Source organism: Acanthopagrus latus, chromosome 21 (genome assembly GCF_904848185.1).
Source record: "Acanthopagrus latus isolate v.2019 chromosome 21, fAcaLat1.1, whole genome shotgun sequence".
Classification (NCBI taxonomy): domain Eukaryota; kingdom Metazoa; phylum Chordata; class Actinopteri; order Spariformes; family Sparidae; genus Acanthopagrus; species Acanthopagrus latus.
Window position 1 is genome coordinate 16,983,169 of NC_051059.1, and position 24,915 is coordinate 17,008,083.

At 43.0% G+C, this 24,915-nt stretch overlaps 1 protein-coding gene across 1 annotated transcript in view; it reads right to left on the reverse strand.

Moving 5' to 3' along the window:
- Positions 1-18,019, reverse strand: part of agap3 (ArfGAP with GTPase domain, ankyrin repeat and PH domain 3) — a 131,776-nt gene extending 113,757 nt beyond the window's left edge. Inside the window, exon 1 of the mRNA XM_037083541.1 lies at positions 16,981-18,019. Coding sequence (XP_036939436.1) covers positions 16,981-17,350 — 370 coding nt within the window. The 5' untranslated portion in view covers positions 17,351-18,019. The remainder of the gene's footprint in view (positions 1-16,980) is intronic.
- Positions 18,020-24,915: the final 6,896 nt, after the last annotated feature.

The following is a 24,915-nucleotide window of genomic DNA, read 5'->3' on the forward strand; positions in this document are numbered from 1 at the left end:
CTTCCCTATCCCTCCATTATCCATACAAGCCTGTGGAGGATTTGTTTAAGACGTTTATTGCGGCTGGACCGCAGATTTCTCTGTGAAGGATTCGGATTTTCAGCGACAGTCAGAAGGATGTGAGACAATGCATGTTCTCGACTGTGGCGTCTCACTAGTGCATTTTTTATTTTTTTAATTTCTGACTGGGAAAATCCACGTGAACGCCCCCTCAAGTTGGAGCAACAACTCGGAAAGTGTGAAAAAAAATCCTGGAACACGAGTTACCGAGCTGACGTCACGTCACACTGGAACATGGCGGTCGAAAGTAAACACTGGGCCGATGGCAACGTGCATATATGTGGAATACATTTCACGCTTTACATGATCAGTCGCCTGTGCTGTTTTCTTATCAGTCAAATTCTGGAAATAGCTGTCAATGTGTTGTTTAGGCTCAGCGGTAAAATGCAAAACGTCATAGGTGTTCAATCCCACATTCAGACTTGATGCACATGAACACACCTAAATCGTGAGAACGTCTTCCGAGCTCAGGAAGTGAGACTATCAGAGGAGCACATGGATGCGGCACCACTGCCTCTCTGCGCTAACGTCAGTTCAGAAATGGAGTCCACTAACTTAACCGACTTCAAGCACTAACAGAAATTCCACTGAGCCCCATTAATCGACTGGTCCACATTTTCTGAAATTTTACAGACCAACTCAAAGCCAAAGATGATGTCCTCAAATGTCCTCCTCATTTGGTCCACAGCCCAAAGACAGTCCATTCAAACTCATAGAAAAGTAAAGAACACCAGAAAATATGCACATCTAAGAAGCTGGGATCAGAAAACTGGAATTTTAAAATCATTCAAACTGGTTAGCCGTTGTTCACCAATCCATGGCCTCCTGCCCTTCATGTTTTAAAGGGTTCCTTGGCCCGACACACCTGATTACAGTGATCTTCTCGTCATCAAGCTCTGCTGAAGTAAATAAAACGAGCCATTTATTTGAATCAGGTGTGTTTTGGGGGCAGGGAAACATTTAAAACATTCAAGGCAGGTCTGAAAAGCAAACTGGGTGAATCCTTTATCAAAATGGTTGCCGACGAATGTAACTGATGACAACTAATCTGTCAATTGTTCTAACCAGATTTAAATGTTTAGCATTTTTGTATGGAAATGACCTTCGGTAACTGTGAGTGCATCTGTCTGCAATGCATGGTGGTCCAGTGACGGACACGCTACCCTTCTATGCATTTCCCTTCCTTTCACCCTGTGCATGCTTGGAAGTGCTCCATCCCCCCCTCCCCACGTGACCTTAAACAGAACTAAATGGATTTAGAAAAGTGAATGAATTCGGGTTTAAAGGTGACCGAAAGGTTAAAACCTCTTTCGGCGGCAGAAAATAAACCCATGCGGATGTTTCAGAGAGCAAATACTGCTGCGAATTATGCCATCTATACAAACGCAGCAGTCCAGTAGCTCGGGCTCACACAACCTCGGGTTGTGCTGTCCTTTGGGGGGAAACCTCTATCTGATGAGATCTGATCCTTTCTTTGTCAGAAGTAAGGATGTCTAGTCCCGGAGCAACTGCAAACAAAAGGGGTCTGAGCCAGCAGCCTGTGCGATACAGGAACAATTATCTGCACAGAGGCTATAGAGATATTGAGAGGACAGAGTGAAGGGAAAAAGAGGTTATAATCCCAGAAAAATGCTTTAGATTGATTCTGCCAGACAAGTAATGTTAAAGCTCTTCCTAGGCAGCACCCTCGCTACACCAATTCCTGACCCTCCATCTGAACGTGACACCCCATCCAATACCTCGTCCACACAAACCGAAACTCCCATTACGTTCATCTCCTCGGGGTATTGCACTCATCTAACTCCCATTCAGGTCAGGGGCAAAGGCATGTGGGGGTGTGTGTGTGTGTGTGTGTGTGGGTGGGGGGGGGGATTCACACATCCAGAGATTGAACACACACACACACACACACACACACACACACACACTCACGCAGAGCTACTCCAGCCACCTACTTGTGTTACATAACACATGCCACTGCCTACCCATCCGCCGCCAGATCTGCACTCCACTCAGCCACCGACAGAGATGCATCACCGAAGCTCTCGCACGCTGCCGAAGTATTAGTAACGATGCCCTTTCCGCGTTTCTCTGCCTCGGTTTTCAGACACGAAGTCAGGCCCACAAATGTCTAAAGAGCTAAGACTGAGATTTCTGTGGACCGTGATGGACCTCTCCCAAAACGTGACAGTGAGTGTTTTGAAAGTGGACCACTAATCACGGCCAAGCTCCCACTCGCCAGCCCACTGAAAAAGGTAGAATCCTGTTCGCCATGAGCCCTACTGGCACTGTGGAGACCACAGGAAGATTTGTTTCATTGTCCAAACAGACGAAATGTAGCTTTGAACAGGCTCGAGCATTAAGTAGCCGCCAGATTTTTTTTTTTTCCACCAGATTTCATGCCAGATTCTGACACAACAAAAGATACCTTTTGTTGAGTAGTAAAGCCAAATATGGGAAAAGCCACAAATTAGTAGTGTGAGGCCCTACACAAACATTAGTAGCGTGAGTTATCACCCACTTTAAACATATTTCTTGTGCTAAGAGCTCGCAACTGGACAACTAGCACGGAGCACTGCGAGTCAACAGCACGGTGCTGCTCAGAACCCAATTTTGCAGGGGAAATAAATGTCCTGTGAATGTCTTGCAAAATGGAAACAAATGGCTCACTATGCTTTAACACAGCAGCAGGGTGCATCTCTAGACACCAGTTGGTCCAATTTCACAACAGAATGGGCCCAAGAGCACAGCGGGGCCTGAGATGTACTGTGTGGCAACACAAGTGTCATAATTCCTCCTTTTTTAACTGTACACTGATTTATTTGAAGCCAGCAGTTCGTTTCCAGTGCGCAAAATGCAAAATCGAGGCAGAGCCCATCTTCTGAGAACGGTGTCAGGCTGCTGAATGGTGCGCTTTTCATGCCAGACTCCTCAATGAGGGAAAATCTCATCATCCTAAAAACTGGAGCTGTTGAGAAGCTGCACCGACCGACACAGCCCTCAGCGAGACTCTGAGCGGCTTTCATCAAAAAAGAAAAAAAAAACAAAACAGGCACTGCAGAGTGTCCATTCGCACAGAGGACGACACAGGCAGGCTCAGTTTACAGAAAATCGGAAACGCTGCATTTATTTAAGAAAAAAAAAGGACCAAATGGTGCTCGGCAAACACTGTAGCAATCTGGTAGCATTTCTCATCCAAGTCTCCATAGTAACATCACTCCTAACTGGCAAGCCATTAAGAATATGACTCTAACGAATGACTTCTTCAGATTAGAATCACTTCTGGCTTCTGACGGCCGCCGTTGCCCTCTCGTACCCCGGCCTGCTATAATTTTGGCTGAACCCAGAGATAAATGTGCTGTCTCGTTGCCAGAGGCTCCAGTTTTTAACACAGGGCAACCCTCCCCACACTCTCGTCATGATTTATGCATATTTACGTGAATGCTGCTGCAATGGAGTCATTAAGCTCCCTAGACACAAAGAGATATTAACCACGTTGCCTTGGGAAAGTTAGAAAATGATGGCTTTCTGTGCAATGAAAAACTCAGACCCCTAGAACCACACGGGTATGATGCATTACGGCGCCGACAGACAGAACAGACATCAAAGAACTAGCGGCGAAGAAGGCGAAATTTTGTGTTGCCTCGCAAGCCTTTGTCCTCACCAAAAATCTGCACTTAAACACACCACAAAGACTACAGCTGTCAGCCAACTAGCTCATATGTTCTGCATCTGTGTGAGAGGAAGTGACTCTCCACACCACAAGGTGGCGGTAGTCTCTATTCGTCATTCAAAAAGAGAAACTGGCAAACTCAGGACTGCGGATATCTAAACTGCTGTTCTGGTAAAGCAGCGCTCGCCTATTAGTTACACGCCTTAAAGAAACAATCGGAGATTTTCTCCTGCCAAAGGGTCATGCCACTGGTTCAACATGATCATTCAGCCGAATAGCCATCGACAGGCGCCGACGGTGCAGGGACACGCTGCAAAAACTAGGGCCGCAGATGCTGAACGACAGCAAGCACACTGGCCCCGGTGTCTCAGGGCCCTTAGGGGTGGTGATTTCCGCTCACAAAAGCAAAAGCGCTCGCAAAACGGAAAAGAAAATGTTTTCAGACCTTAAAAATGTTCCACGGTTTTTGAAGAATTACCTCATTAATAATGCAGCTCTCAGTCGTGGGCAGCATCTGGTCTATGCGCCGCTCAATTCAAAGCTAGATGTTTGAGCTATGGTTGGAAAAAAAAAAAAAAAAAAAAGTCACATAAGGGGGAAACAAAAATACAAAAGAGTGGACCGACATTCAAAAGCTTAAAGAGGGGCCGCAGGAAGTAAATCCTGACAGCTTGGAGCCGACGTCCCGTGCTAATGGAGGCTATTCTGAAACAACCCCCCCGTCAGAAGTCGGGTCCAAAACGGGAACTCTGACTGTGTTCCTAGAGGGGCTGTTGTACATGCAGTTCACATACCCCACCGCATGACATGAGTCCTGGGTCACGGCCAGGGGGATTCAGCAGTGGAACAGCTTTAGGTTATTCCAGTCGGGGGGTAAGCAGGAAACGGGATGGGGGGGGGGGGGGAATAAACAGCAAACGTGGGTCACATTACACTTCCTCTCCAGTGATTCCCACAGAAAATAAAACATCTCCTCACAACAGAACCCCTCCTCAGAGTTCAGCGATGATTCACAAAACAAAGTCACCAAAAATATCACTGCTGGCTCAAACTTAAGCTGAGTAACAGATGCTTAAAAACTTTGGTTTTCCTACATGTTATTAAAAACAACTGTCCACGGCAGCCTTTTTTTTTTTCTCCCTTCTAATTGTTACAGCTATGACATGTACTTTCCCACAATCGGCAACAAAATAAACTGGGAAAAAAACAAGCGCCTGGCCTGTTGCCTGAGCGAGGGCTTTGAAGACAGCCAGCTCAAGGCCAGAGGACATGTCAGTACACCATCAAAAACAATGACATCCACCGCAGGAATGTAGGACCTGAGTGATAACACTCAGCTGGCACGTGTTAAACAAGCTGTACTGACAAGACGGCTAACCTCAGTAAAGTAGTGCCAACAATGCTTACACTTTTCTCAGTCCAATGAGCACAAATGGAGAGGGAGTGAACGGATACGTACGGTAAGGATGTTCTATTTAGAGACAAACGTGAGCGCAGATGTCAGATTGTTGCATTAACATTCAGCCATGATGTCTGCGAATACCCGAGGGTGGCCGAAGCCAAATGGATTTCATCTTCATGAAAAAAAAAAAACACTTTATAGATCACTTTATGTCAGTGTCACACTCGGTCAGGCTGAAATACTGCTAGGTAAGGAACAATACAGGATTCATTCACACAACAGAACAGTCGCTTTCATGGAGAACCTCACCCGGCCTCATTTGTTGAAAAATTAAAAAAAAAAAAAAAAAAAAGCTTCAACATGTCCTTGAAGATTGACTGATGCAGGAGAGAAAAAACAAAAACTCTGTGACACGTCCCTGAGCCGTTAAGGGAATTACGCTGAATTTCCGCAGCCCTGAAACCTTTAAATAGCACGTTTTCAATTACAGGAGTAACTGACTTGTAACAGCAGGGCTAAAACTAGCATAGTGCATGCTGTGATACAGCCCCACGTACTGAAGGCCACACTTCCTTTATCCGGCATTTTCCCCTCCTCTGTGGAGAAAATGTGCTCCCCGGAGGGAAAGGAAAGTGCCTGTACGACATTTCTTTTCAGGAGGCAACTGAGATTCCTTTTTCCCAAATAACTGGATAACTAACACAAGATCGCCGCTTGCTTTTCTAAATGGCGTTTTATGTGAAAAGCGCTTCTGCGGTCCAGGTTGATTCTTTGCCACGATTCTCCATTCATCCCCAATTAAATGAGATCTGAATCCTCCCACAGCTGAATTTCTGGTCTCAGAGAACCATTTCTATTCTGAGGACGCTTCAGTCTTCACCATGATCCTCTATCCATCCCCAACCTGGATGAGGCCAGAATCTTCCCACAGTTAGTCACGGGACTGCTGGCAGGCTGAGGGGACTTGGAGGCATATGCGCCTTTCCATCTGTTGCTCACTCACTGCTCTCCAAACCCCTTCCTCTGTCAGCAGCCATCTGCTTCCAGCCCTACCCCACTGGCAGGAAACATGAGCACTTCCACCGTAGGATATGGACGTCGCACAAATTGAAAAAAAAAAAAAAAAAGGAGAAGAGAAGAGAAGAGGGAGAGAAGAGCCGATGGCAGATTTAATTGACCGCTGTCTCAGCCTTAAAAACATGACAAGATAATGTTGAAAGAGGGAATTATAAAAGATCACACGGCAAAAAAAAAAACACAAAATAAAAAACTTAAATCTAATCCCGCAACTCATTTTGTTGTTGTATTAACCAATAACTGTTGAGCTGCAATGATTATTATCATCAGGAAATCAATCTGCATCATTAAATAAACCTTTCAGCCATTAGTAAGCAGAAAGACAAATATTTGCCTGTTCAAGCTTTTTAAATATCTAGATTTGATGTGGTTCAATTCATACTTCACCTGGTAAAATGTATATCTTGTTGAAATCATATTCAAAACAAACCAGCATACGACTGCGGCTAACTGTAGCTACCCTTAGCTAGCTGCCATTATTGGGAACCTTCATAGTTTGGTCCGTAAAATGTGCGTGGAAAAAGGAAATGTTTTGTATTTTTGCTTAAAAAAAATTGACTCCTGAAAGAATTATTGTCTGTGAAAGGATGAACTGGTTCATGTAGATGGCACTGAAGGCCACAGTGATGGAGTGCATAATATGGTGAGTTAACAACAGTTAACAGTGTGCAGAGAGAAAACATCAACCATATCACATTACCATATATTCCCAAGATTGTTTTGTCTTGCTTTGATTTAAATCTAAAATCTCTTAAATCCACTTCAGTCTGGCCACCCACAAATGCATGTACAGGCCGGCTGAGACACGTATCTCTTATTATTGTATAGTGATTTTAAATGAACTCAATGGCCATCCCCTTCAATAAAACATTAGACCGGAACTTCTCCAGAGTATCCATTAACAATGTCAGAACATGGCTGAGTGAACAAACAACCCTCCGCTCTCTGCTCATAAGAGATTTGGATGAGTATCCTCGATTATACTAAATGTTCCTTTAAAAAGAAAAAAAAAAAAGCGACCAGCTCATATCCCCCGCTGCCCCTCTGCATTCACAACACAAGAAAAAAATTAGCTGTCCGTCAATGGGTGAGGGAGCGCCTTTGTCCAATAGCACAATGGAGGACATTCTGCTGTGGAGGATAGCGTCACATTCAATAAGCCGAAGCTGAGGTGCTGCAGCAGAGCGAGGGACAGCAGGGCTGATCTAGAAATGACACTCTGACCCTGCAGACCTCCCAGGCCCTCAGACCGAGGCTCTGTTTACAGCTCGCCAGTTCAGCTCATCTCCGCTGACCCGCGGTCAGGAGTCGGGCGCATTTCGATGGGGGTCTAATGGGCGTTCAGAAGCTGCAGATGAGAGAAAGTGTACAGGCTAATCACCAAACAGGGAGTCTTTTGAGGAGTGAGCCATGCGCAGACCCTGTTATCTGGTGTGCATCTGTCAGGGGTGAAGGCTGTTACTACTGCACCCCAGAGAATAAAGCTGTGACGTAAACCTGATGTGAAGTGTTTTTTCAACACTGCTCTCAAAGGATTAAAACATGGCTGAAACCTGATACTCGCCACGCTCAGCACAGAGGTGGTTCAGCTGCAACAGATGCTACGGGGGGATCTGACGATGTCCTCAAGTGAACGGGAAATCAAAAGAAGCTTAGACCTTTATCAATGCCCGCCCGGGAGACATGACATGGAAGCTACATGCACATTTCAGGTGTTCCTCAGATTAATCCGCGTTACGTCACATCAAAAGGCTCAACTGAGAGCTTGACGGTGGTGTTGGACACCTCTGGTGCTTCACTAATAGAAACCAGAATCATTCATTTCGCCAAGGCAGAAGCATCTGAAGTGAAATGTGTGCTTTTTAGGTAATCTAAATTTTCATAAATACTTCCTAGCAGCAAAAAACACGACATCCTAGAGGTCTATTGGTTTAAGATGTATGCTATTTTCCGTTCAGTGTTTGTCTCCAACTATCCTGAAGAGGCAACATGCTAGAACTACATTACAGGTGGCTTTATGCTAGTTTTCCTAGCAAAAAGACTGGGGAACCAGCTAGTCTAGCTTTGCTATACTTGAGATAGCACTTCTAAATCTTGAGAATCAGTATATATGGTGTTTTACAACGTGCAGAAAGAGGTACGTACACCTGCAGTTTTACTGCAAGTCGCAACTATTTCTTGGCAAACAACAGCTGGGAGCAGTGACCTCCTGGAGTCTTGCTGTCGACAGGAACTGTTGTTTTAACCCCCAGTTTGTGTACAGATTAAACAAACGGCGTGCAACACGAGGATGATCTAACTTTAGTTTTTTTTTGTTTGTTTTTACTTTGGATAGAGCCAGGTTAGCTGTTTCCTCCTATCTCCAGTCCTTATGCTAAGCTAGGCTAATAGCCTCCAGCTTCAGGCTTAAAGGACAGCCATGAGTGTGGCATCATTCTTCTCATCGATCTCTCACTAAGAAAGCGATCGATCATATTTTCAAAGATAGCAAGCTATTCTTTAAGAAATAACAACAGTAAGATTTGCTAAACAGTGTTTGCTGACCAGTCAGTATTCTGACAATGATAGGAAACTATAATGCACATATCCAGTAAACATTTCAGAACAGACAAGTTTAATGTCAAAATGTTGCTGGTCACTACAACATTAATGCTTTTCTTGGCGTTTGTTTTGTGCAAACTTGATAGTGATATTTGTGCTGCAAGCACTTGTACTGATTGCAAAATGCTAGAAATTTAAGGTGTTATCCATAAATGCCTCAAAATAATGAGAAAATAATTACTATCTACACGTTTCTGAAGATACTGATCTTCAATTTCACAGTGTTTAAACAGGGCTGCCTGTCTGACTCTGTACATAGAAAGATTAAAAGAGGGAGCCATGGTTGGGCCCCTTCCATGCTCCACAGATGTATTTGTGTGAGCCTTTATTTAGGCACAAGATCTACAACTAGTAAATACTTACCGAGCTACTCTATAAACACCAGCATTCCACATTAACAGCAATTTACATTGACATACCGTGTAAGAGACACAGCTGGTGGTATTGACTGACATTTTCTAACTCTATAACAGTTTCTAATCCATATTCACAGATACGGTTTTGAAAATAATGAGCACATTGTGAGGATCTCGCCTGCCAAATGTAGCAGCGGCATTCTCCTTACACAGATGGCCCGCAGTGACAACTGTAAGCCCAGCTCCTCCAATCAAACTCAGACCCCACGACGACACACACATCTCAACCTCTAAACTGTTACTACTCATTGGAAAATCTCTGTAAACTCAGTTTAGTTAAATTATTTATTATTAGACACCAGAATGTGCCGTCATTGAACCACAAAAGCTGTATTGTACAGAATTTCTGTGGTCAGAGGAAACAACGTTAATTAAGATATTTCGGTGTTGTTCGTCCCAGCAGAGGGCAATAAATTCTGCTTCAGCAGCAACGGAAAATATGCATTATCATCATTCTCTGCCTGTGATTAGCAGATGAGCACTCTGCTCATGCTCTCCTTGGCAATTGACTACAAGAGAGATGCAGTGTGTACCAGGGAGCTGCTTAGGTGACACACAATGCCAACAGAGAGCTCTGAGGCTTCAGTCTGTGTGCAGTTTTGTATCTCTCTGTGTCGTCCCTACTGCTATCTAAGCACACAATGTCCCATTGTGCATTCTTATTAGCCCTTTCTTGAAATCCCAAGCACCCCTCTTGAGCGGCAGTGGATTTAGGCGGCTGCCCTTGCTCTGACATTGGCCTGTCAGCTGGAAATATGAACGTCAGCGTGAGCTTTCGCAGTTGTACGAGGCAACGTTATTACTCAAGATACGAGACGACATGACAACAATGCAAAATCATAATGCTCGGCTCAAGGAAGGGCCCTGAAAAATACCCACGGTTCAGTGTCCTGGAATCACGAACCTGCTGTTGAGATGGCGCAATGCCACCTTGAGGCTAAAGAAAGAGCAGAAAGGAGTGAAATACAACATCACCCTTGTCGGCGATCTGCTGATTTATGCCGCTCGTTTGTGCCAGTCACATCACCGTCTATAGTCGCTTTTGTACTTTATACACCGTACATCCACGCTTTCTACTACCTACATAACGGTATGTAGCAATCACAACTCCCTTTACAAACAGAACCAAAGAAAACTATTCCCAGGGCGTAGTCCTGTTAATGGAACACTCCTCCACAAATGAATAGCTAAAAATATCATTGGAATCACATTACAGATGCCTTGTCTGCAGCTGTCTCCGTATCACAGTGATCTGGATTTTATTCATTTATTCCCCACAAATCAAATCCGTACACAAATCCAGGCTCCGGCTCTGGTTCAAGGATCCGAATGTAAACAGCACTCCCCCCCCAGTATAGCTCTGAGCCGGTGAAAGACACATTTATATAAATAGTTTGTGTCTCTGCATATATTAACCTATCTGCTATTGCAAACAATCAATTATGCAGCACGGAGAAGGTATCCAATATCTTTGCCAGAGAAATGTTGGGTTCATTAACTTGGCCATCTGAACTAGCTCTGGTGTGTTAAGAGAAAAACACAGGGCAAACTTAGCGGTTGAAGTACCTCAACAGTGACATGCACATACATGTTGTGCAACACCGGCGACGCAGAGGTACGGCTTCTCGTTGTTTTATTTATTTCCTTCCCTCTGCCTATGACTCGACAGTATAGCGGAACGGGTTTAACCTGCAATCAGTTGATCGCTGCTGTGGTGCAATCCCCAGTTGGATCCGACTTTCTTGGCTGACAGCTTTAAAAACTTTCCTCTGCAACAAAACTTTCTGCTGCATCATCAGTGTCACTTCACGGAGAGGCTTAATGATGGCCACTGGCAAGAAGACCGGCCGGTGAAATTATTGTGATGATTAACACGGCAATATTGAGATCATCACCACATTTGGCTGACAATGAGAAAGAGCTACCAGTCATTAGACACAGTGCTGTGTAGACTCCATAATCTTTCCTTTCATTTTCCCCATGTACAGCGTTTGTGCCATCCCCTCTGCTGCAGAAATGACGCATGTTGTCCTGTTGTGGGACTAATAAAGACTAATAAAGAATTATCTTATCTTATCTGTACATTTTTTCCACTTTATCACCATGAATGCAAAAGACCATATTCAAGCACCGGCCGTTTTCCTCTGGCGTCATGCTCGGGGTGGGATGCTCAAAACAAAAGCTGGGCTGACGTGATGCTGCTGTGTCACATCCAGGTTTCAAGTTTCGTGAACATAGGGAAACTGAATAATTGTAAACATTTCACCACTTCCTCATTGACCAGCAAATGAAAAGACACTGGATAGTCAAAGTCCTGAGGGTCACATTTCACAGCAAAACAATGTCTCTGGTGACCCTAAGCTAACCAACCACTTCCCAGCTGAAACGACTGTTTGATTAAATCCAGATTATTCCACTTCGATATAGATAGATATATGTCAATAACTTGAAATTAATTTGCACATTATCAAATAGCAATGTTTGGTGGAGTGCTGATGTTAGCTGCTGTCTAACGGATGCTAACTGGTCATCAAATATGTTGTTGGACCTTGAAAAAGGCCTGATGCGCCCACAGAATTTCTCTATCCATCATCTATTCAGTCAGGGAGAAGAGAAACAATATAAGTATTTACAGGACTTGCAACCTGGAACACTGCTGTACTGTGTTTCAGCTTCCCATCCTGAACATGGCCGCCGTATCAGTATGGTCGACTGGGGTCAAAACTGCCTTGAAATGCATCGTAGTCATTATGTACAAACCGCTCTTCAGTATTTCTGGCAGCATCCCACAGTTGGTATAAATCATTCTGTAGCTCAGTATGAGTAACAAGTTCCAACAACAACTCAGTATGTTCCATCGAGGCGAACAGTTACAAAGAGAGTCAATGAGCTGGTTGCTCACATGAACATGGAGCCTATAGTCCTAAACCAAAGAAAAACTTGACCTGACACAGCCACTGAAAAAGACATCTTCTGGACTGGACCACACCGTTGTCCAAGAAATTGCTCTTTTCAGCGAGCCTGAAAAAGAGCTGGATTGATGAAGGTCCAGTTTGCCACATTAGCACCTCCGCCATTGAGTCCCGGAGGTTTTACAGTCGCTTTAGTGTAATGCCAGTAAAGGTTCTCAGTCATTCAAGTCAAAGGTCAAAGACTTTACAACTGAGCCACAGGGCTGGATTAACTGACTGTAAACAGGATTAAGGGTGCAAATACATATCTTTCTTCATTTAAATTACAGCAACAAATAAACTCCCAAAGTTCACGCGCACATGAGCCGACACTGGTTAGCTGCACATGACAGATCTTTGGTGCACGTGCTAACAAAAGAAGCCTCAGTCTGGATCCCTGGTTATGTACGTTTCTGCAAACCAGGGATATGTTTCATGTTCATTTTCCACTTTGTTTATGGTGTGATTACGTATAAGCACAAAACCCACATCGTTAGGCGAAAGATCTTGTTTGGCCTCAAAATACCTGTTTTGGTCTCCTTTACAGTATCCAGTGGTGCCAGGGTCTTTCATCAGAAATATCCAGCAGTTTCACACTTACAAATGTTGAAACAACGCCTCAAACGATGGTCATCAGAACCTTGCCACAATGTCCTCCATGTAACATGTAACGTGAACTCGATATGACATGTTTTGCAGAAATGTCAATATGGTATGTCGCCCATTATGTGTAATAGATGAATCGGTGGTTTGCAGAAACGTTCTGCCAACATTTTAACCTGGAGACGGAGTTGTGTACTTTTTTTTTAAGGAGTGTTTAATCAAATTTCACAGTTTCCACTCTCTGACATAGAGAAACCCTCCAGCTCTGTAGTATTTTCACTGTAAGAGTAATGGTAGTTTCTGGGACTCTGTGCAAAATATAATGAGGCTGCCATCTCTAATATGCTGTGTGCACTGCACTTAATAAGAAATTGAAGGCAACTGGGACCTAGCGGCAAATTTGTCGGCCCCCAAAACAGGTTACCCAGGCCACACTTATTAAAGCCTCTTGGATTAGTGGTGAAGCATCTTCAAGGCTTTAATAGCGAATCAATTTCTTGGTCTTGTCATTCTCACAGCTTATCACAAATTACATGCTTGTCTAATTTGAATCAGCCCCAGCAGACCTGTATTCACAAACATCATTTTTTAAAAAGACAAAAGAGAGACAATGTTATTTTTTTTTCCACAATGGCAATATGAATTGCCTCACAGAAAACTGAGCAGCACCCTGAATATCAATCACTGCGAAAGGAACAACGTGAGGCAATGAAAAAAGTGTCATCGTCAATATGAAAGGTCTCATTAATCAAAAAAAAAAAAAAAAAAAAACACCAGGGAGACCTTAGTAACGACGGGAATTCATTTTGTGAGGGTGTAAGGCTGTAATTTCTATTCACTCCTTCCTCAGCATTTTCAGCTAAATGTATGAGCCACCGGTTCCTTAGCAACAGACTCTGCAATGATGCAAGATTGAAGAGGAACAGCTCTGCAGCTCCACAGTGCAGGTGAAGTCGGCCGATGGCTCCTGTTGCAGCTCTTCAAAGCCCCCCCGGAAGTTACAGTTATTAAGGGGACTGCATCTCATTTAACGGCACGAACAAAAAAAAAAAAAAGGCCACCAGAATCCACATCAAAGCTAAAGCCATGAATTTTTACGAGAGGGACACCAAAATCGGTCACGCCTCTTGAAACACTGTGCTGAGAAATATCAATTCAAACACCGATCTTCCTGCACAAAAATGTCAAAGTTTGCCCGGAATGTGTTAACAATGTGCTAAACAGACTCATAAATAAACAGCAAAAAAAGGGGGGCAGGTATGCTCTGCACTTCTGCATCTGTTTTGTTGTTCAGCGGTGGATTTTTGCTTTTTCATTTAAACACTTCCCTAGTTTAACATTTTGTTTAAGCCTGCAGGTGTGGACACAATACCACAACAATCATAGTTTTGTTTTTGTTTTGTTTTTTATTCCCATGGATGGTCTGGCTAAGTATAGACGATGTGAGATCCTGCTGAGAGATTGCTAGTCTCAAACGTCAACAAACAGCATCAATACGTCAGGAACGATGGGTTTGTTCCTCATCATCTCGCTTCTGTTTAACAATCACACAAACGGGGAGGAAGATGTCACGGATGCTGAGGCTGCAGTAAGACAACAGCACGGTCCATATGTCGCCGTAATCAAACTGTACCAGCGGTATTCAGACATGACCCAGTATTCTTGAACTTGCTGGCTAACCCAAATGCTAACATAGTATTTTTAAATGTAAAGCACCATCTTCCCATTCCTTTTGTTCTGAGGGTTGGTAAAGGGCATTCTGTAGGGGGGGAAGAGGGCTCTTTAACTGAAGCAGACACAACAGCTTGAAGGGGAATGAGTCCACAATAAAAGTCAAGTTCAACACCACAAACATACTTTTTCAAATTTGTGACACCCGAAGCTGGAAGCTGTGGGCGAAGTTTTTTTCCCCCTTCGGGTTGAGTGTTTGCTCTTGTTTCAGGGGGAACAAACAAAAAAAAAACAGATTTGTGAGTAAAGCGAGCTATAACCTTTACTGGATTTTGATGAGGTACATCTAAGAGATAACTCATAAAAGGCTCCAATGTTGTCCCATCAAGACGCTGAATAAAGACGTGCCTTCATCAAGGAGAGTTATGTAACAGTCCTAAGGCACCATAAAAGAAAAAAGGGAAAATCGTCCTTTTCTAAAAAGGTTGAACTGAGACGCGGCACACCAGTTGATTGCTTATCTCCACATGAGGATGCATTCTTTCAGCAAATAACACTCAGATTCTGCCTGGCAGTTTCATGGTCGCGACCGTGATTCAAGGTGATGTCAAGACTCAAAAACATTGTTAAACTAGAATATCACCAAGTAGTGACTGCTGTTAGGTCCCAAGACTCAACATTCCCCTTTTGTACTCACTCATAGATGGCAGCCACCTAAATACAGAAGATCCTTGCAATAGTAACGTGAAATGTCAACAAACGCCCTGCCTTGTAATGTTACAGAGCCTTAGAAAAAAAGTCCAGGATCAACACGAAGAGTTAGAGGGGGCTATTGTGGGCCCAGACCCATCCTCCATCCAGGTTTCGTAGAAATATGTTCAGTAGTTTTTGTGGTGTCCTGCTCACAAACCAACAAACCGACAATGAAAACTAACAGACACAGGTGAAAACATTCCCTCAGCAAAAGCAAAACAAAAAGTATGATATTGAAGTATGTTCGATGTTGGCTACTCCTTCCCAATTAAAGATCTCTGACAATCCAGATGTGTGTAGATAACCATTAATATGTCACCAATAAAAGTTAAAACTATCAATATTTTCCTTAAAGTTGCATTAAAAAGGTGCACAACGTAAATAGGGAGCTTCACCCTGCCTCTAATAGTAGTATTTGTGAGCTAATAAGCTCTGTTAGCCCTGAAATTAAATGTTTACACAGCTAGCATAGCAGCTTTAGACTGGGGCTAGCTGGTTATCATGCTAACATCCCTGCAACACAATAAATAGATGGCAAAACTGTTGCTTCCTCATATTCTCTTGATGATTTTTGTTCATTCTTGAATGTGTTTTTTAGCTAGATTCTCCCATGTTGCCCCTTTTAAGCAGCTTTTCTTTTGAGCATTCAACTACATTTCCCATGACTCTTTGTCGTTTGCATGCTGTCAGCGCTTCACAGGAAGAGTAGCTGCAGCACAAACGAATACGCATTGCTGTGTTTTTGTCAAAAAAAGGGGACAAAATTGTCAAACTGTCCTGCCCGGTGCAGTCAAACACTGGAGAATAACACTTTCAAATCTCTCGGTCTTCCACTGTCAACTCATAATTTCTGCCAAAAAACAAAACTAGCCAAGCTGGTTTAACTGTTACGCCAAATGATTCCCTCAAATCCTGCAAAATGGATTTCCAGCTTAGCTGCATCTAAGAGCAACACGGCGCCAACGAAGATGCTCTCGACAGCGGCTGTGATGCTTCCTGTAAAACCTATGACTGCTGACTTTGATGGACAGTCCACCGACTGCTATGTCACACACACACAGCCATTGATCGGATAAATGGGCGTGTGAGTAGCAGGGAGAAAACCGCTACCATCACTTAAGACGCTCGCATCTGACAGTGCATCATATTCACTCAAGCTGTGCACATGTCTGGTGAGGGGTCGCTGTCATCCCTCGGTGGTCGTAGGGGAATAAACATGTGGACTTTATTAACAGTTTGACACCTGCTGAGAGGCTTGATAACAAACTCAATTATATCCACCTCTCTCTCTGTGTGGCCTCTACATTGTCCAGGGGCCAATCATTAGTCTCATCCAAGAAATGAGTATCAGAAATTAAAAAGGAAAAAAAAACCCAGAAACACCCAGATTGTGGTGCAGAACACTGGGCCATTAACAAGTGGAAAACAAGTATTTGAGAGCTGGTTACCATCACAAGAGCTGGGAAGCTCTTGTGAGTGCCATTTGAACATTTTATTGCTGTAACACTGCAGTGCATGGGGGGCAATTTGAGCAGGACTATGAGACCGACTACGCCCCCCAATCCTCCAAGTGTGATTGTTGACAGTGTCCTCTGCGACCATCACAATGTGTACATAAAAGGAAGGGAAAGGAAAGGAGGACCCCCCCCCCCATCACAACACACAAACATCCACCCCCCACACCTCCATCCAACACCCTTCCTTCAATGAATCAGAGGCAGGAGAAGCCTCGTATGATCACATGATGTCTGCCCCCCCCCTCTTTTCACTCACCTTCGATGGAGATTACGTGCTCTCGGATCTGGTTCTGCAGGGCCAGGTCATCGATGCGCTCGATCAGGTCGTAGATCGCGTAAATGTTGGGGTGGACAGACTCGAACCGATGGATCTCTGCCCTGATGGCCGCTGAGTTGGACAAAACAAACTGCGAGCCCGCCGGGCCGGGCTGGGCAGCCTGGCCCGAGACAGTCCCCGAACCGAACTGGCCGGCCCCTGAGCTCGCGGACGATCCGGATCCGAACTGGGACGGGATGGACTGGGGCACCGGGACGGGAACTGCCACCGGGACCGTGCCTGGAGTGGGCATGGCCGGCTGAGACTGCTGCGAGAGACCAGACACCGGGACGCTCGACTGGAAATTCATCTCTCCTGTGTTTTCTCTCTCTCTCTCTCTCTCTCTCTCTCTCTCTCTCTCTCTCTCGCTCTGGTCTCTGGTGGACTAACTCTTTCACAGCGGCAGATCAGATATGCACACTAGAGATTTTTTTTTTTTTTAGGGGAAGGGGGGGAGAGAGAGAAGGGAGAGAAAAGCTGAAAGCGATGCGAACAAAAGAAGTCCGCGCGAACTGATGGTCTGGAAAACGATCGGCGCAGAAAGAAGACGCATCAATAGTTGGTCGCCGATTGCAACAGAACGCGGCTCTCGCTCATATTATCAAAACTTGACTGTGATTCATTTTCCGTTATTGGCCAGATCTATCCAAGGCCCCCCCTCTTCTTCTTCTTTTCTCCTCTTTCTCTCTTTTTTTTTTCTTCTTCTTCTTCTCCCGCAATGCCTACCACTTGGACACTCCTCTCAGGGCTGCACGGCCGCTTTGGTCAAACCCTTTTTCCCTCAGCTGCTCTGCGCTGTGAAGGAGACAATGGGGCTCGGCAGACTTCAGCACGGCGCGCCCGGGTCCCGCTGCCGTCAATGCGTTTCGCTTCTGCTGCGCCGAAATGAAAATCCGCGTTCAGTCCTCCTCTCCGGTCCAAGTGGTCCCTGCCCAGCGCCCTCCTCCGCATGCTGAAACGTCACCCATCACGTAATTGTACTTGAGATGGGGGAGGGTGTGATTGGATTTGGCGGAGGGGTTGGTGGTGGTGGTGGGGGGAGAAAACTCGCAACGTGCACATCATTATAATAACCTACCTGACAGTTATGCAACCGCACCAAAAAAAATAAAAATAAAAATAAAAAATAATAATATATATATATATATATATATATATATATATATATATATATATATATATATATATATATATATATATATATATATATATATATATATATATATTGCATGCTGCTGAGAGATATAAACCGAGATGCTACTGAAGAGAAACATCCCACGTTCACACTTTCACACGTGTGCGTGCACAGACTGAAATACGGGTCTTTAAGGGACTTCCTTGCACCAAATGTGTGTGTATCCACCTGGATCTCCAAAAATCTACTCGTGTGTATTCATCTGTGACAATATAAGAGAATCCTTTATTGGTTGGCATTATCACAGCAGCAAAGTGGGCAGCAAAACTGTAGGGCAAACACACTTGAAATAAATATGAATATTCGAAATAATACAAGTGCAATTTTAAACCATAATGTAAAATATGTGTATTGTGCAAATCCTAACAAAGGCAACAGTTTTCTTTGTTATTATTATCTCAGGCACACACCTGGATGTCACATTAGGCCAACCCTCCTTCCCAGCGTGCATCATCAGATATCACTGCATGTTTAAAAGGTACTCACATTATGGGATCTTCTAAGCATGTGGTGTGGTATGTGGATCAGAGAGAGGGGGGGGAGGCAGAGCCACCTGCTGGTGTGAATGCGCATTACAACAACAGCTGCTCAAGGCCAGATGACAGTCACAATCAGTCAATGTTCTGGTGGTGGTGGTGGTGCAGGAGTGTTTGTGGTGGTGGAGGAAATACAAACACAGCCAGAGACCGAAAAGCATATTTGTCTATGTGTGTAATGTGCATTGTTGTGTCTGTATTACGTCACAGCTTGAAGTCAAGTGACTTTTTCAGCGCCGGAAAGGATAAAATAACTATGCCAAGATGAGATTTTTTTCATATATATTAAAGATTCATTGAGATATAATGTGAGGAAAAATTAAAGCATTACAGGTCCTGAACTCCCAGGCAGCCCGCAGCGTTTCTCACACATTAATAATACAGGGGCCAATAGCCATTTTTTTTTTATTATTCCTTCCTCCCAGTGTTACAACTGAATCACAGCTTCAACATTAATATTGGTTTTAGCTCAGAGTGATTTCCAAGCCATGTAACAGTAGGTGATTCAGAAAAGGCCTATCTTAGCATTCTTGTTCTGTGATCTCACAAGGCTTAACATAGAGCTATAAGTTTTTGAGTACATGATCTTTTTCTCTTTGTTTTTTGTTTTTCTAATTCATTATGTAACCAAACCTGCTGTGACAGAGAGGATGATAGTGTGCATCTCTGCACAGCTGCAACATGACACGTAACTTTTTATTCTTTGCTTCGGAAGCTCTGAGTCTGAGCAATTATACATTCAACAGCAAGGAGAACCTGCTGTTTGGGAGATCATGATCATTATTCATGATATTTGTGAATTAATGACTGAACAGGTCGAGCAGAACATCCCGATTGAGTCTTCATTTGGTGATTCTGCTTGTGGTGAGGTAGAAGCCACAATGTTGTAGTTGTTGTTTTTTGGTATTTTTCTTTTTGTGGAACATTTAAAGGTAGCAGAATGGTTTTTTTTTAATGGAAGCAGACATTTATATATTGGTCTTTATGTAACACTGAACCACTTCTGCAACACGCTGCACGTTCTGTGTGTCATCGCCAGCCTTCTGCCACCATCTGTTGACCAAATTTGGAACTTCCTCTCAAGAACCACACTAATACGCTCATCCTGTTGCTCCCCATTTTAGTGAACGCAACATTTAAAAGCTCCAGTGATTGTTGAATCTGGCTGTGAAGATTTTTTTTATCAAGACTTTTTTTTAACAAAGTAACTTTTGTGTGTCTCAAACGAGCTTGGCCATAAAAAGAGTTTCATGCTCTTGTTTATTTACATGAATTATGCAGTCAATTCTTCAACTTAGTGTGTACTGACACATAATTTTTGCACTACTATTATGGACTATCATTTCATCCAGCACCTTCTTGGCAAATGGCCGACCCAACATATGACAGTACATGCAAGATGGCGAACAGACTCTGAGTCATTCAATCTCAGCCATTTCTTAGAGCATTATATAATGGAGAATGTTGGATTTTCCAATTACTTGAAAGGGAATTAATTATCTTAATTAGGTTCTAGTCAGGACAAGCCAATTTTATTCCTATAGCCTGAAATCACAATCACATTTACTTCAAGCAAGGAAAAACTCCTCAGAAAACTCTTGGGGTAACAAAATGGCAGAGTCACAGAGAAGGGACCCTTCTCCCAGGACGGCAAGGCATGCAGTAGATGTTGCATGTGCAGAAGAGACCAACAACAACACAGGGTATTAAAATTTCAGTGACAAAATGTCTGATACAAGCTGATTATAGAAGATTTATAAGAGAAGAAGGGAACGACTGAGCCGGCCAATGCGTCACCCAAGTGATGCCAAAGCTGCACCATGATGACCTGGAAGAGGACGGACCACCAAGATAATAAACAGGAAAATATCAGAATGTATACAGGCTATAAGGTTCTACATATATGGTACTTGAGTAAAAACCTTGACGAATCTGATATAAGTATTAAAAGTAGAAGTTAAAGTCAAAAATACATTTACATGTCTGTATACTGTGGGCCAATCAATTATCGGCTTGACCAATTATAGGATCCGATATTGAGCATTTTTCTGATCATAAAAATCAGTGTTTTTTATGTGATTGCTGATAAAATCCATAAATCTAAAAGTGCACTACTCTGGCTCTGGTTTAGCCTGCAATCCGAAAAGTAATCAGTAACTCAAGTAAATAGAATAATGGTAGTGGTAGTGGTAGTGGTAGTGGCAGTGGCGGTCTCAGGATTCTTCAGCAGCAGGGCGGAAAAAATGAAAAAGGGCACCAGTTGTACGTGGGGGCTCTGACGTGCAGAAAGTTGTGACACTTTATTATTGGCACTCTGGCGGCACTGATACACAATATTTGCCAACAAAATGTAGCTTAGTGGAAGTGTAAGTTAGTAAAAAATGTAAGTACTCGAGAACAGTTCCTCAAAATTGCGTCAACACATGAATGTGTAATAGCCAGACACAGGAGCAAACAGGAGGACGCTGTCCTCAATAGCAAGCTCTGTCCTGATTGGATAAAGTGGGCAGGACACTAGAAAAGTTAATTACTCGTTTACTGCATGTGCGGGGTGAGGAGAGACATGGGTTACTGACCAAACACTCCATAATGGTGATAACTGTTGGAATAACGAGTAATTTAACACTGAACACGTCTTTAAACACAGTACTTGAGTCAATGTAATTCCCATCACTTATCATTTATAAGTGAAAGTGCAAATATACTCCAACAGAGAGAAAGAGAGCGTGAACTTTGTGTTTAATTATAATCAAAACCTCATCTCATCTATTTCAGTTTGAAATAAATGTCATTCATCTGAAAATAGCACAAATAATAAGTTGAAGTCTGAGCTGCATGATGATCTCAGCAGGTGGAGTTTTACATTTCCCATTTGACTCATTTGGTTTTCTTCCCTTCTCCAAATGGGCCGGCCGACCAGCTCGAGCCCCGGAGAACTGCCCAGGACCCTGGTGGTCACGATGAATACTTGAGCAGTCGAGTTTCATCTACACCAAGAGAAGGAAAAGAAGTGTGGGAGTAATATTAATGAAACCTGTCTGAATTATTGATTCTCATTTTAACTTGTGGAGATGAGGACTAAATACAAATCTTCAAGCAAGAACCGTCATGTGAATCTTAACAAAGGCCCCTCTATAAAAACCATTGCATTGCTTCACTGACGACAGGATGGAGCCGGACTCAGATTATCGCATATTTATCCATCAACCGCAAACGGCCGCGGGCAATGTACCATACATACGGAATGAAATGAAGATGCATTGTGATTGATCAGATACTTGTAATGCGCGTAAGCAGCTGCAATCAAAGGGAGGAGCAATAATGTCTCATGAGGAATGCAGGAAAGACTTCACATGCTTCCATCTTAAGACTAATCTTATTCAGTAGGCATCCATAGTGCCAGATGATCCAAAATATATACATAAAGCACTGTGAATATGTGGTTAACTCACTGTTTCATATAACACACCCACTTTGTCATTAGTCATTGGTCAACATACAACACTGTTATGATGTTATGAGTTTTCTTTGTAGTTTGCACCTACAATACATCTGAAATATTGTAACAGACCTTGGATTTGTATTTGAGACAGTGGTAGACTGTGTGGGGTGGCGCACAACAAGCCAGTGTCTCCACAAATTTGCTGGGGTTAGGGTTTGCTTTGCAAAGTGGAAACAATTTGTCTGCTGGTATATGATTGTGTGCTTTGGGTGATTTTAAGCTTTTTTCATTAATCAGTTCTATCGTGTATGAGTGTAAATGTGTCTGATAAAGTTAAGGTTCGGTATTCCTTTAAATTCTCCAACATCAAGATGAATAAACTATGTAAAAATCCTGCTTGCATTAGCTGGAGAAGGCACTGTGATGAAGCAAAAATCTTTTGGGGACTTTTTAGTCATGCTCTTTGGACTCGTGCTTCTCAAAGACAGCAATGTCACAGACACGTGAGACATGGCTGTAGATTCACCTCCCCAACAAAGCAGTTAAAACTACTTAAAACTCATCATTAAAGATCAGCAAAATGCAACATAAACATTAACGTAATGGTGTTAATTAAACCATAAATCATCAGATAAGACTTGACACTGACAGGGACCATTTTACTGCACAATAATTCTGTTTACTTTTAATACCGTGAGTAAATGTAGCTGATAATATAAACTTTTACCTACATAAGGGTTCGAGTGGGGGACTTTTCACTATTTTTTTATAGTACTTTTACTTTGGTTAAGGAACTGAAGGTTTCTCTCATCCCTGGGTTTATTTATGATGGTTTATATAAAAAAGGCAAATCCATTAGAAACCTTCCAAACATTAATTCAGGAGCAGAAAGAGAGAACTGGTACCTTAAATCAACTCAGTTCTGTCTGAACTGAATCGACAAAACTGCAGCAGTTGATGAGCAAACTGAACTGGTTGCAGAAGGAAGGGATGAGTCTCTATTGATTCTCTTTTTATATTTAGACACTCTAGTGTGCGATCCAGACACACATCAGCTTTTAAACTACCATCTAAGGACGGAACCAGCGCAGTACACGGAGCGGCTGGCCTTCACAAGTGCAGGCCTCTCAGAGATCTCAGATAGCTGTGTGCCTGGATCAGGCCGGTGACCTTGCTGCCTGTTCTGGCAGAGCTCTTTCGTTCTTCCTCTCACGCTCAGGTTCAAGTTATTAAACCGTCTCCAACACGCTGAGCAAAACTCAGTTCAAACAAGGTCATCCTTTTACTATCCACTTCAATGAGATTCATTCCGAGCAACAAAAACAAGCGAGTTGGTAACTTGTTACAGATTGCATCAGCGTATGCCTTTCACTCTCAAGGCTTTTCACAGTGCCTGATAACAGATCTAGGAACAGGGAGGCCTAACTGATTATTATAGCTGAATGGTAAAGTGTTGGAATTGACTCGACCGTTTCCTGCTTTAGTTTAGAAGTCGCACTGATTTTGTTATAGTGCCTGTTAAGACCCCATAGTTTCTGACCTTTCTCCCAGCTCACTGCAACACAGTTCAGAGCTTGAAAAACAAAACAAACAAACAAAAAAACAATTTGCTGAGAAGACATCTGGGGATTACTGGACACAATAACAAAAGCAGGGACTGTATCTGTACCGTACAGCCTCTCTACAGAATGCTCCTATAGAGATTAAAGTCAAGTCTTGAGCCACATGACAACACATGTTGAATGAGCTTGAACGTAGAAATAAAAACAAAACAAAACAAAAAACATTTTAACCAAAGTGTTGTTGTTGGGGTGCTGGGGACCCTGTGCTCCGTTAAGCAGCTAATATTAGGCTAGTTTTTTTTTTACATAGCACCATTCAGACACGGGGTGATTCAAAGTGCTTTAAAGATGGACATAAATCCATTCAAATAAGACGGTAAAAGTAAAGCAAAAGTTGCCAAACGAAAAAGTTAAAGGTTGAAGAAATTGCATTTAAAAACAATTCAAAACAAAGGGAATCTAATGAATAGTTACAGATATGTTATAATATGTAATTTTTTTTTAAGCTCTGGGCCTGAGTTTTAATAAGCTGACGGTTTAAGCGGACCTCAAGGTAGTCAGGAAACTTGTTCCACAGGTGGAGAGCACATCGAAACTAAACGCTGCTTCACCTTGCTTGATTTTGACTGTGGGAAAGCTGTGCCAGACGACCTGAGGGGCATACATGTAACATGAATTTATTATCTTAACATGTCATGACTTTTCCCTAAGTGATGAGACTTGATCATTAACATGGTTGTTTCAGGAGCCCATTACTGAGAAATAATCTGCAGATTCTGTTTCGGTCTTGGATTTCTGTCATTTGACCTCAAGAGATAACAAACTGTACATGTCTTAATCTGGGAATAATGTTTTGTCAGTCAAATGAATATATGTGTCTATGACGCAACATTTAAAATGTAATACATTATATTACAGTCATTGTTGTATTTTGCAACCTTCATCAAATGTTTACAATAATGTCTATGTATAAATTATATGCAGCCTTCAACTGGAGTGTCATAGAACAGCACAGCGGCAGGGATCTGAACCCTGAGCCTCTGGTTAAAGAACAACTTGCTATTTACACTGTGGCCCTACTGCTCAAGATTACATAATGAGAGTGGAGGTTTTCAAAGGGTTACAGTGACCTTTTGTTCA